We start from the raw sequence: 14,177 nt of genomic DNA on the forward strand, positions 1-14,177 counted from the left end.
GTCACCCTACTACTGTCAAGACACACTAGTCTTGACTGTAGTAACTGTACCGGTCTGAAGGCTCTGCCCCAGTGTACTCTGGTAAATGTAGTGTACCTGTCTCATCTGAGAATGAAGGCTCTGCCCCAGTGTACTCTGGTAAATGTAGTGCAGGATGCTTCCTGGTCCACTTCTCTTCCCAACTGAAAACTTGGTCATGGTGGTTGGGAAAACAGGCCCTGAAATAGAAGATCGGTACAGTCAATAACATCAAAGAACGGAAAGAGTCACTTCTCTCTGTGACAAGATTTATACAGTAACATTTCTGGAGGGGGGAAATGAAATACAAGACAGTGCAGCCAATCAAAAGCTTCTATAACGGAGAATGGCGTTTCTATTAGATCCATTGGTATTTTACTAGCAGACCTGTTTTCAATGTGGTCTTTCCGTCCATCTTCTGCCGTAGCTTCTTGGAGATGGTTTGTCCTGCAGCTCCAGACGTTTCTCCGTTCTGCTTCCTCGACTTCTGCTTCGATTCAGATGCTTCTGAAGGAGCCTTCTTTGCCCGTGCCATTTCTGAGTGTGTTAAAATAAAAATTAACAACGAATCACTTGTGTTCACGGCTAAATCAAAGTTTGACAGAAAACATCAAATAGATACACAGTATGTATTCTAGCTAGAATAGATATCTTCACCTGGTACTGACCTTCACCCGGTACCGACCTTCACCAGGTACTCAACCATGCACCTGGTACCGAGCTTCACCTGGTACCGGCCTTCACCCTCTACTGACCTTCACCGGGTACTCAACCCTGCACCTGGTACCGACCTGGTACTCAACCCTGCACCTGGTACCGACCTTCACCTGGTACTCAACCCTGCACCTGGTACCGAACTTCACCTGGCACTCAACCCTGCACCTGGTACCGACCTTCACCTGGTACTCAACCCTGCACCTTAGAGACCACTGCCCTTTCTAAATAGTCATTGAACACCTGTCACTTTAATAATGTTTACATTCTGTTTTACCCCCTTTATGTGTGTATACTGTATTCTAGTCAAATCCATCATTATTAGTTGTTTTTATTGATTATTTGTGTACCTATTTGACATTTTACTGCATTGTTAGGAGCTAGTTGCGTAAGCATTTCGCTGCACCSGGTTTACCATCTGCCAAACTGTGTGCACGTAACACGACCAATAAACTTTTTATTTGATTTAATGGTTGCACAACAACAAACAACTAACGCTACGTCCGGACAACCAGTCCAGCTATGTAATGCTTGTTCATCAAATGACATGAAAATACATTACCAGTGCAATAGGAAAGCGCTCCTTCTTCTTCGTTGAATTGTTATTTTCATGCACACACACCACACGTGAGAAGTGCTTTATGTAAGTGAAAGTCCAGTGTTTTGTAACGTCTCTGTGTTACATCTTCTGCCCGGCAGGCGGCATGTTGGAAATGGATTCTGGAAGTTTTGTACACCGGAAATAGTAGGGTGGGACTTCCGGTGGTTCCGTCTACGCTGATTAGTTGAATTTGTCCGCGAGACGGCTGAGCGGAGCGAGTTTGAAACAAGTGGAGAAGTAAACAAGGAGACTGGGTTGAGAAAATCAAACGGTAACAATTCACAATGATACGACCTAAGTGAGTATAAATGTTGCGATTGCAATGAAAATGATGTATTATTTAATGATTTGCAAATACCAGTTATNGGTAACAATTCACAATGATACGACCTAAGTGAGTATAAATGTTGCGATTGCAATGAAAATGATGTATTATTTAATGATTTGCAAATACCAGTTATCGCAAACGAATCTCGTCAAGTTACTGTTACTAGCCGCCTACCACCCGGTACTCTACCCTGCACCTTAGAGACTGCTGCCCTATGTACATAGTCATTCAACACTGGTCACTTTTATTTAACCTTTATTTAACTAGGCAAGTCAGTTAAGAACAAATTATTATTTACAATGACAGCCTGGGAACAGTGGGTACCAGATTTGTACCTTGTCAGCTCGGGGATTCAATCTAGCAACCTTTCAGTTACCGGCCCAATGCTCTGACCAATAGGCTACCTGCCGCCCCCAATGTTTACATACTCGCAACCAATCAAATTAGATTTGATGTATTGTATTTCTGGAGAGGGGGAGTTGGAGACCTGTCAGGCCTCTCCTGTAGGACACCTCACTGATCGAGGCTCACATTGGAACTATATTTAATGTTTTAATTGTGTTGGTATTGTCCAGGTGTAGTGCCGTGTAAAGCCTCTGGGAAGATGAGGAATTACGGTATTGAGGTGATCAGCAACACGCCCATCCAGCTACACGCTCCTGACGGACTCAAAGCCAACAGGAATGGGGAGTTTAAGGAGGTATGGCCACCCCTCATAGCCTGGTTCCTCTCTAGGTTTCCTCCTAGGTTCCGGCCTTTCTAGGGAGTTTWTCCTAGCCACTGTGCTTCTACACCTGCATTGCTTGCTGTTTGGGGTTTTAGGCTGGGTTTCTGTACAGCACTTTGAGAAATCAGCTGATGTACGAAGGGCTTTATAAATWAATTTGATTTGATTTGTATGTGTCTGTGAAACCTCTGTGTGACWTGTATGTGTGAAAGCCATTTCCTCTGCTCCTGCGAGAGATAAAACATTTGTAATCACAAAAGGAAGATATTGGTGTAACTGCTTTACGTGTGAATGTGAGGATACATTATTTTTTCCATGTTTTGTCAATGGAAGCTAAACAAGTTGCTGGATCAAATGGCCGAGACCGCCCCACTCCATTACCCAACCCATCTCTAACCAAGCCCTATATGCTCTGACAGACACAGTACTCCCTTCTAGGACGGCGGCTCCCGGGGCACCTCAAAGTATGCGTCCAGATTGCGAATTTGTATTGAGGATGTTGCCAAGTCTCCGCCCTCTGTGAGGACCTCATTCACAGCAAGAACGGTAGACAGAAACAGGAGACATTGTTTTTATATTCGTAACGAAGAAAGTCTAACAGAAAATCAGCACCCACTCCCCTAGGATATCAGGCCATTCAGAGCTAGCCTGAAATGTGGCTCCTCCCGGACAGGCAATTCGTGGTGAACGTGAACTGGGGAACTAAGTACTTTGCCAACGTACGTGTAGAGCCCAACCGAGCAGAAGGAGACGCCAATGAACACCAGACCTAACAGAGAGAATGCGAGGGCGTCTCAAACACGACGAGAACCGCGGCTCGGCATCGCATGACTGGCAGGGAGTCACGTAACGTCTCAGCCTGGTACATATGCGATGTAGCATTAGCTGAACAGGCTCGCACAAGAACCGACCGCTAGCCACAGCACAAAGAACCAATCAGCACCGTGAAGCCTGGGGAGAAGTCGGTAGGTGAGGAGACAAATAACGGGCGTCGAGAAAGGGGCTAGCACATGAAAACAAGAAATCATCCAATCAGCATGAAACTGAGGGAGACCTTTTGTGCGAGAAACCGAGCTTCGGAGCCCTCGGAAACTTGACGCCCCAGCGAAGAAGATTTATGGACTATCAGCTAGGCTAAAGACTTAACATTGGACTGAGTCTCTCCCACGTGAACAAACGGTTGAGGCTGTATGCTACAAGTGAGTAGTAGTGGCAAATTGTGACAGACCAATATCTCAGAGTAATTAGCACTCCAAGTGCTTCTCTCTCTCGGAACTGAGTGTCTAAGAGAGAGGGCAAATAGAAAGGAGACTAGGGCTTCAGTGTGCGTCCTGTGAAGGGCATAAGATCCCTCCCCCACATTTATGATTCTGAAGCATCACATATTGTTATGATCATACGAGCAAGGTAAGAATTTACTTTTCTCTGGTCACTGATACTCTGCTTGTAGTTGACTACTTTGACATTAAGGCGACGAAGCCATCTCATATTGTACTGGTATATCCTGAGAGTATGTGTTGGTTAAAAGTGACTTAACAGGACCCCCGAACAAAGGTCTATAAGGAAACTATATTTTTTGTATGTCTGAATAACAATTTTTATTATGCGCATATTTGTCTAATACATCATGTTGCAAATCTGCTCAAAGAAATATTTATTATAAGTGGTAAATTATATGAGACAAAAACACGCTAATGAGACAGTTTGACTAGATCACTTCCACATCAAGAATAGTTTGAGATAGCACCCCGCTCTATCTCACCCAAACCCCCCAGTCATGAGTGTCAATACGCGCCCCATCGGAACTTACAATATAGAATTGTCATACATCGGCGTCTCTCTTAGCCACGAAACAAACTGCCAATAGTTTTTTCACAATTCAGAGTTGTTATTCTGGGATATAAGTCGCTCCCTGTATTAGACTAGAAGTCAAGGTTGAGCTAGCGTAGCCGATGTGACGCAATTCTCATCTGAGGGAGAGCACAGAAGCGTCTTAGTTCCTTGGGGCAGTTCCTGCAATGACTAACTTAACAAGGTTTGAGTTAGTTGAAATAAACAGACCATATCTTATCAGGTATAGTTGTATGTGGAGCGCTCACTATGCAGTCACTATATATTCACGCGCGAAGCTCAGAAGGTATCCTAAGAGCAAGTAATATGGCTAGTGGGACACCTAACGTGTCCTATTACTCGATAATAGGAATTTTTGAAGAATACGGAATAGAGTATGTGGTGAAAATTTTCTAATATCCACACAAGACCGTAGTGGCTGCGACCAAAATAAATATACTCTTATAGACACCAGTTATTCCTTACGCCAAGGACAAGGTGATATGATTAAGAGGCTCTTGCCCCTTTGTTGTAATATATATTGCCAATTTGCTATCGTTAGAAGTCTTAACGAAGTGTGTGAGCTGATTTATAGTTGCCAATAGTATCTGGCATAGCAATAAGTCGACTCTCAAGGACTTGAGTCTCCGAAGAGCGATTTATTTAATTATCAATTTATGTAGCAGTAAATACCTGAGTTTAACCCATAGTATGAGTACTAGGTTGATATCAGATCTCTACGTGTTGACACATATCACCAGATAAGGGCTGAGTTAAAGAAATTGTAACGCCAACTTGGGAGTGATACTGACCTCCTATAAACTCGTCATGCCAGGGAACCCGCCTATAAGCCCAGAGAGAGCGGGCCGATAAGTTTACGCCCTCCAATCCCACACTCTCACTCTGAACTCGCAACCCCAGTGACCGACATGGTACTAGCGGGTTAAAGGATAGCACTAAAGTCTAATCCGCATGGTGAATATCAGTAGTCTCTGTGAGAACAGATCTATATGAGAGCTTATCCGCGTTTCGGAGTAAGAGAACGCAGTCATAATGCATAAGACTACTATTACATCATCTTCCTAAGTGACTACTAGCTTTGACGGATGCGCAAATTAAGATCGTAACGTGGAAGGTTCTCTTAGGTATTGGGTATGACAGAGGAGCAGGAAGAGACGGGGTGTAAAGCGGGACTCGGGAATATAGGAGGAATATGTCGATTAAACAATAAATATGTAAATTAGGCCAGTACTCATCTAATCCAAGGTCCCCAGTCGACTACCTGGACCGGAGAGAATGACAATGGGTAGTTACATGACTGGATTCTCCCTAAGGTTGTGCTCTTGCATTATTTAAATTTCCAGTTAGGCAGTTGACACTGGACAGTACTACGAAGGAACAAACCCAACTCACGCGATAGGTGGTCAAGTTGATGAGACGTATTAGATAGTATAGGGTATCTTCGCAAAGTTGTTAAAATTACCATCTGGGCGCCGCACGGCTTGAGACCTCTAATGTGTGCACGAGTATGTGACGATAAGATATTCCCCTAACTGCCCACCCAGTATTTCATGCCTTAACGGACCATTTCAAAGTGTCGACTGTAGTTAGTGAGCTTTTGCTCAGGCGACTGGGCGACAGGGAGATCGAGCAGCCTTGTGACACTTCTATTGCCAAGTAATATCAACTGACTAGCTAAAAACCTGTAGTGTATCGAAGAACCATAGAATACTATTCTATATACCATAGTGTTATATCCAGAATCGACACCTTGTGATAGTTCGTGTATGCTGCGTACGCCACTAGTATCCACGCCTTATTCTCTAAATGATCTAGCGCGATAAGGGTATATATAATTGCACATGGCGAACCGTTGTAAAAGATCTCGTTGACTCAGAGCACTTACTAGAATGGATGCTATTCCTGATTTGGCCAATCGCTTATTGTTCAACTGTATCTGCTACAATCTGTGATTGCAGATATCTATAATACTATATACACTATTAGCCCAATTGTCGCTTGCAAACGATGAGTAATCTGGATGTGAAATCAAAGTCAGCAACCCACTAGATAACGAAATATTATGCTATTGCCAATGTCTGTGCATAAACGACTAGATCCTAACGGTGTTGGTACTCGTCAGAGCCATAGGAATGTTCCTAGTGCGTGTTTGTGCTTATTGCGTGCAAAATGTATTTCATAACAGTGAGAGCTTTGTAATCGGATCAGAGATCATTAGATCCATTATAGTAGGGCCAAGTATTTCAACGCGGTTATCTGTGATATCTCGAAGAATCATGAGTAATACCGTTATTCTATTATGCCAAAGTATATCTGTCCATACGACTTTGAATCCCAATCTTGTTTCAGAGATACTATGACTAAGCACAATGAATGAATATTATTGAACCTTATAAGAGTGACGTTTAAATATATAAAGTCACAGACTGATGAGTCTAGATCTTGATGGTTGTACTCCATAGACATATACGCATCCTATGCCCTTACGGGAAATAGCGTGATAATATCATATTACACGACTCTCCATATTTGCGTAAATCCACGAACTTAGATTCAAGAGAACAATACATCTAATAATTGCCACTCCTCGATACTAGCATACAAGTGACAGATGGCTAACTCCTGTGATCAGAAGAACTACAGCTAATCTTCTTACGCTAGCAGTTCTTGCCAGTACTTTACAGATCTCGAACGACTGGTAATCTAGTGATCACACAGAGAAAAAACTATGGATTATTCACCGTAGATACTCGATAATGACCATGTGAGTACAGTCCAGAACACACTTCGCCTAATCCACTGTAGATTGTCAGATAGACTACCGTTACTACTATTACATATTGCCCAAGTATCTTTTACCCTGAGCGCGAAACGTGGAAGTACTGTGCAGAACTAGATACTATTTCTATTGCCCAAGTATTACGCACTGGTAATTCTCTGGAGCTCGAAGTACGCCAGAGGACTAGATACTATTCTATTTGCCACACCCTCAGACGACGAACGCTCAGACCCTAGGTTATAGTCCCTAAACTACTATTAGCTGTAGTTGAGACTTTTCCTACTGAAGCACTTGAGTCAAATCCGCACATGCATAATGCGTCTCATCATGAGATCCACTCGCCGGATATAACTTTTTATCTCTATCGCAAGTTTAGGTAGATCAAGATAGTCTGGTAATTCTGTCGAATCGGAAGATACGAATACCTAAGTTATTGTTCCAGCTAGTGTTTGATGACCATCAGTCCGTCTCTTGGGAAAAGAGTAAGATCGTATGCATACTGACTCAATCTGGACTTTAGAGAGACCATAGTATGTGCTCATTCCAGCTTTGATTGACACGAAATATAGAGGTACTCAGTAAAACTTGCTGACGCGTCAGTATATATGAAAACCGAGTGAGAGAGCATTCTAACGAGGTCATCCTATATGTGTATAGAATCGTATCTGTGACATCAGCTTCGTAATACAAGGTAAGCCGGGATTAAGGCATATGTACATGTATACCAAGTTAGACATTGGTATTATGATGCAGTTGATTTCGATTATGGACTGCAATACACAAAACAAAATATACGTCCTACTGACCACAAGGGCCATAATGACGTAGAGCAGAATAGTTAGTAAAATAAGACGTTGCTGTTAGTCGGCTCTATACATGGGGCTAAAAAATGCAAAAGCTTTCTAGCTCCAAGACCAGACATTGATAATTAGACGGCTCAGTTACATTACAAGAAACCCCTACCAATTACGAATTGCCCACCCCAACTACACTTTAACCCTAGATATTCTTGTTTAATAGAACAAGATTAGCAACGTGCATTAGGTATTACTGCATAAGCGACCCTGCTCTCGCCACTACTCAAACTCGCGTGACAATCTCACATATACAGATCACAAGTTATGACAACATCTGACCGTCTACTTATGAACAAGTGATACTGAATTTTGATGAATCTCGTGACATCACCTAATCTGTAGTGTGGGAAACACGATGAGAAATCAAATGATTGTTGTCTCCTCAACACAATGAGAACGTATATGCCTTACCGGGAGCATTCTCAGGACCAAGACTGCCGTATTGGAATGTATTAATTTTACTGTGGAGGCAACCCTATGTATGCGCCTATTAGATCCCATGCGCGCTATTACTCGATAATATAACTTCAAAATATATAGGCTACAATTGAACATAGATGTGTGACATATGTGAGTCTCGAAGGCGAGTAAGCAGACACCATAGTCGTAATGTCCACACTTACTCTCTACGGCTAGAATTGTTATATTCAACACCTCCAGCACTCGATCTCCAAGAACCTAAGACGACGACCAAAGCAGCCTTATATAGACGACTCCTCTTTGCCAGGCTCATAAGCAAGACTATATTCAGCAAGAGTAATAGAGAGCTCGGCTCTCATCGAGTAAGTGTCACATACCCAACCAGCCCTGCCTGATCTCAGACGACCAGCTCAGTACAATACAAGACAATAGCAGTCACAGACAGACTGTGCTCATAAGGCCCTACTACTAGCGAGCATACTCTATGTGCGCTGCTCCCTACTTAGCATCCTCACCCCTGGATCTATGATATCTGTGATGTGAGCCCTCAAAGATCACTCAAAATTTCATGACACTCTCTATGCTCTCTGACTACCTGCTCTGATAGGTGTAATATGGTCATGACCTTTTACGTACGTGTAAGGTCCTACTGGCTACTGGTTCGGTGTATTGTCTAACTAAGACCTCTCTCACCTGTGTCGCCTATCATCGATTTTTCCTGTATGAGTTATTTAGTGTGAGTTTCTCCATCTCTGTTCTACATCCCTCGTGCTACTGATATAATGGAGAATTTGAAAATTATATAAGATTAAATTATCCATTTCGCTGCTGGTGCCTACCTGCTTACCTGTGGTCAACGAGTGGTTACTGAGTGTCTCCATATACTGGTGTAACCCAGTCTATCGCTAGTGTCCCTACCATGATGCTACCCGTGGATCTAAAGCGTCTGGGGTCGAGCTATTGGCTGACTTAACCCTACTATAGTATAGTTATCTCCTGGAGTCCTTACTCACTACTGCTACCCCCGTGAAATAGGGGTTTCCTCCGGCGTCTCTTCTACTGGAATCTCTACTGGTGTGGGTATACCGTTTCACTCCATCGGCCGATGCCTCCCGAGTGCGGCAGCTGTCATGGGTACTCTCGTGTGTGCGCCTCCCGTACTGGTTAGCTGTATGGCCGTAGTAGTTTCCTACGGAGTGTACGTGCTATCTAGTGGTATAGTTTCCCGCTGGTCCCATTGGTGAGCACACTGTATAGTATTAGTTGGTAGTCGTCCTAGGTCCTACCTGGCCTGACTGCGTATAGGCCGGGGTTATTAGTATTCTCATGTTCACGATGACTGAGGCTAGAGCTGGTATTTGGTGGCCGGTTAGATTGGGTTCCTCTCATTGGTCCTACTCTCCTTATGCTGTTCTTTCATATATGGCGCGTCATACGTTTCACGTACGCACGTCCTTACTCGCGCTTAGCTGGCTAGTGGTATTGAGTTCTCCTGGTCCTCCTGGCTACTGTATTGAACCGTGGTGCCTCACTGCCCTAGCTGTGCTACTGTACTAACTGTAGTTATCCTACGGCCCATACTGTATGGTCTACTAGTATGGTTCCTCCTACGGTCGCGTATTCTGCGCGTCTACCGCATAAATGGTATCAACTTTCACTCCTGTCCTGTACTGGCTAGCCGTGACTGGCATATTTTCCCTCCCGTGGGTCTCGTACTTGCGTACTGTATGTATAGTATTGAGTCTCGTCGGCTCCTACTGCGCCCTTACTGTATGGTATTGTGTTAGGCTTCCTGTAAGTACCTCCATGGCAGACTGTATGGGCGTCAGTGTCCCTCCTGTGTCGCGTGTTGTGTGTTTACGGGTATGTATTAGTTGTTGCCTCCTGGTCCTATCTGGTGTTACTGTATTGTTTAATATTAGCTTCGCTGCAGCTGACCGCGATTGGCCTACATCTCTCGAGCCTCTACTGTCTGATTGGCTCCCGTAGAGTCCCGTTACTCGCGTGGAGTTTCCTATGGCTACGTGAGTATCTACTGGATATAAGGTATTCCTAAGACTGGTCACTGCTGTGCTACTGTATGAATCGATGACTATCCTACATCTGCGTGCACTTACGGCACCGTGTATATTGTGGGGTATAGTGTATACACATAGAAAGTCTCCTGAGAGCTACTGATTAATTGATTATAAGTTTCCTCTGCTTTGCTCAGAGTACACCTAACTCGTGACCTACTTGTCTTAATGGTGTGCGCCCTGTCATTGCGTATATTCTACGCTGTGACAACTACATGCTACTTGTGATAGGTCTTACTATAGTTTTTCTCTTACTGGGCTCCCTATCTGGCTATGACTGGCATGTTTTTGAGTCTATCTTCTCTGTGTCCGTCTCTCTAGTGCCACAGATGGTTGATCGGACTATCAGTTTATCTCCTACTCCTCCTAGGCTACTGGCGTAATGGTATAGTCCTCCTGTCCTATAAGCGTGGCTACTGTGATTGAAAGTGGCACTAGTTTCTCTCTCCACTGGTACGCGTGGGCAACTGCGCTAACATCAACAGAATTTGTATGGTATCGACTCTTCGTCCCGGTTCCGTACTGGGCGCTGACACTGTATATGGTCATAAACAAGAGATTACCTACTGGTCCTATGGTCTACTGCGTACTGTAAGTCAGTCTCTCTCACCTTGCTCCATACCTGGCTTACCCAGTCTCATAGATATGATTATCTCCTTAGCGTCCTCTTCTGACCCAACGTGTCATCGTTAGTTCCTCCATGGTCGTCCTACTATGCAGCTACTGTTATGGTGTACTGGTTTCGCTCCTTGGTCCATACGGACTACTGTTTCGATGTATCCTCAATGCGTCCTACTGGCTACTTGGTGATTTTGAGAATTATATGTTTCATCCTACTGGTTCCACCTAACTTGGCCTTACCGTGCTCATGAGGTTATTAACTGTTTTCCTTCCTGGTCCTACTGGTCTTACTGTATGGCTAAGTAGCGAGTTCGTACCTGGGGTCCTCTACTTGCTGGCTACTGTATATGGAGTAATATCTACGTCTCCCTTGCCTTGTAAGCTCACTGGCATACGTGCAGTCATGGCTAGATATTCCGTCCTGCCTACTGAGTCCTACACGGTTGATGATCTCACACTAGCTATCTTCTCTTCCGGGTCCCTTCTATCTTGTCCTCTCTCGCGAGGTTCAGAGGTCGTCCAATCGCTGTATTAGTTACTCCATTGGGCTGACCTCCTGGCTAACCTGGTCATGGTCTGGTATAGAGCGCCCTCCCTCGAGTGTCAAGTTGTGCTGTCTAGTGTACAGATCATTGAGTTGAGTCATTACCGTCGACTGATGGATTCCATACGGTGACTCTAATACTGTGGTCTATAGTTCTGTCTCCAGGACACAGAGGACTGGCGGTGAGTTCGTATGAGCGATCATTGGTGTCTAGTTGTAGTTTCCTGACACTTGGGTGCTTACTGGCTCACTTCTGTTATGTGGTATAGTTTCCATACTTGGTACCACTTTGGCATACTGTCATGAGTATAGTTGCATTCTATGTTCTAAAGCGAGGGGATTTTGCTAGTATATCGCCTGAGCTATACAGCTTATCTACCAACTCATGTGTCGCGATCGCCATCGAAGCTACTGAGATAGGGGCTAAGATTTTCCTATATCCTGGTCCACTGGGCTTACTGATTAATAGGTCTCTTTACCTAGTGATATCTCGACTGTGGAGTCCCGCATTTGCTAATCTTAACTTCAGTCAAATACGGCTGTCTTATAGTGTACGCGTAGACCTAGGTCTCTCAACTAGCCTGTGAGCGATCCTTTTAAGGCGTTGTAAGTATGAGTCTGACGCCTTGCTCTCGCTCTTTGTCCAATACGTGTCCATAGTCAAATAAGTTATCTCCGTCCTCGTGGCGCTGGCTACAGGTGTCATATTTGAGCATAAGATAATGCTCATGTCCTGAGCTGGAGTCGTGTAACATGATGAGTAACATCGCAGATAAAGTGAAGTTACGACGCTACCTGTCAGCGCGATCAATTGTAGCGCTATTGCTGATAATATGTGTTATTGGATGCATTTCGCTTCGCGTCTCCGCCTGGCCGGCGTCGAATGGATTGATAGTATCTATCGCATGATGAAGTCCTACTGCGTCGTAATGTCGATATCAGAGACTACTAGCTCCTCTCCCGCGTCTTGTCTGCGATCTAAGATACCTCTGATACATAGCATATATTCTATCTATGCTCAGTTCCTCCCTTTCGCTGTCCTGCGTAACTCGAATTAGTGTGAGTAAATATATAATCAATACCCTCCTCGCATCGAGTCCCTACTAGGCTCACATCTTCGAACCTGATGAGATATAGATATTCACTCCCTGCGCTCACCAGCTGGACTCATCTGTAAAAATGCGTAGTATAGTTGCTCTCCTTTATTACTCTCATCGGTAGACAATGATTCCGCATTAGTAAGCAACCCAAAGTTTAGACCGTAGGTGGTGTTACCTCCCCGGATTAACTGGATATGCCATTGCTGAGTAAGATCGATTCTCTACACTGATTACTCGTTACAATGGCTATAACTGGATTATACACTTCTTATCGGTTGGAGTTATAGCTGCGTCACGGGTTCCTCCTGGCGTACTGTATGGTATAAGTTCCTCCTAGCTACGCTCTGGACTGACGTGCTGTGTATTGTGAAGACATAAAGTGTGTGCGCTAGGCGCGTAGGGCTGTCGTATTGGTTACTTGTTCATTCTATAAGGTATTCTCTCGCTTCGCGAGTACCACATACTTGCACACATAGCGTCGTCTTGATTGTATATATCCAGCCGAGTAGGCGCAGAATCGGCGGATGCTCTATTAAATCATAGATTACAAATAGTGTTCATAATGTATATATGTTGAGAATTTCTCTACTACAGATAGTGCCATCGGATAGTGATCCTAGTGGGTGATTGTGTCTGGTACAGTGTTCTTAGAACGTAGTCCTGTCAACCGCTCTCTGAGGAATGTGCTTTCGCTACCTCTTCACAGACCGTAGAAACACGAGCGTCTATGAGGCCTGCGTCCGCACCCAGCTCTGGGTACGCATCCTGACTGAGCGGGAACAACTGGACGACCACATGGATGATCCTCAGTTATGGCATATAGAGTGAGTACACATAAGTGTGCAGCCGCCGTCACAAGGCCATCGCAACGGGGAACCCGTAAGCTCTGGCGTAGGGCACATATACTGAGAGCAGAACATAGGAGACCAGAGGTAAGAGACGTGTCACTCAGAGTGGTTCCATCCCTGCCCTGAGTGTGACGATTCTCGTTACGGTAGGTGAAGCCAGCTGCGTACAGAACGTAGTGACGACACCACGAGGGGTTAAGAGACGGTTCATCAGAGGCACGCCCTGCCTCTGGGGGACGACTGTGCCGAGCTAAGAGGACACTGGACAGACGCTGCAGGGACACGACTCAGTAAAGAGAATGTGATTGTCTCTACTGCATACTCATCTGTCTACTCGTGCTAATCTGAGAGTTTCGTCATCTAGGGGTACACCAGTCAGATCTTCGATAGCTGCTATAGTGTCCTCCCCTCTCCTCGGAACACCACCCGTCTGCCTTCCCGTTACACAGTATGACTGCGAGACCCGACGAAGAATCTGTCTTCGCACGAGCAGCTCCTCTTAACCCATCACACCCGACGCTCCGTCTCCTATTCACACTTAACCATCCAATACACTCCCACACCTTCTATCCCTCCGCTCACAACCTCCCTACTCCTACCTTCCATCTAGACTCAACCTTTATCTCCAGCCAGACGCTCACTCATATACAACGTCCGCGCCCCCGTCCGTCAACCTCACTAGAGTCTCCTCTGG

The 14,177-nt window shown here is 44.8% G+C and overlaps 1 protein-coding gene across 1 annotated transcript in view; it reads right to left on the reverse strand.

The window, feature by feature from the left end:
- The window catches only part of ddb2 (damage-specific DNA binding protein 2), a 15,671-nt gene extending 14,128 nt beyond the window's left edge, over window positions 1–1,543 (reverse strand). Inside the window, exons 1-3 of the mRNA XM_070441711.1 lie at window positions 1,295–1,543; window positions 406–555; window positions 97–218 (exon numbers count right to left, since the gene is read on the reverse strand). Coding sequence (XP_070297812.1) covers window positions 97–218; window positions 406–553 — 270 coding nt within the window. The 5' untranslated portion in view covers window positions 554–555; window positions 1,295–1,543. The remainder of the gene's footprint in view (window positions 1–96; window positions 219–405; window positions 556–1,294) is intronic.
- Between the last annotated feature and the right edge of the window lie 12,634 nt (window positions 1,544–14,177).

Source organism: Salvelinus sp. IW2-2015, unplaced genomic scaffold, assembly GCF_002910315.2.
Source record: "Salvelinus sp. IW2-2015 unplaced genomic scaffold, ASM291031v2 Un_scaffold4606, whole genome shotgun sequence".
Classification (NCBI taxonomy): domain Eukaryota; kingdom Metazoa; phylum Chordata; class Actinopteri; order Salmoniformes; family Salmonidae; genus Salvelinus; species Salvelinus sp. IW2-2015.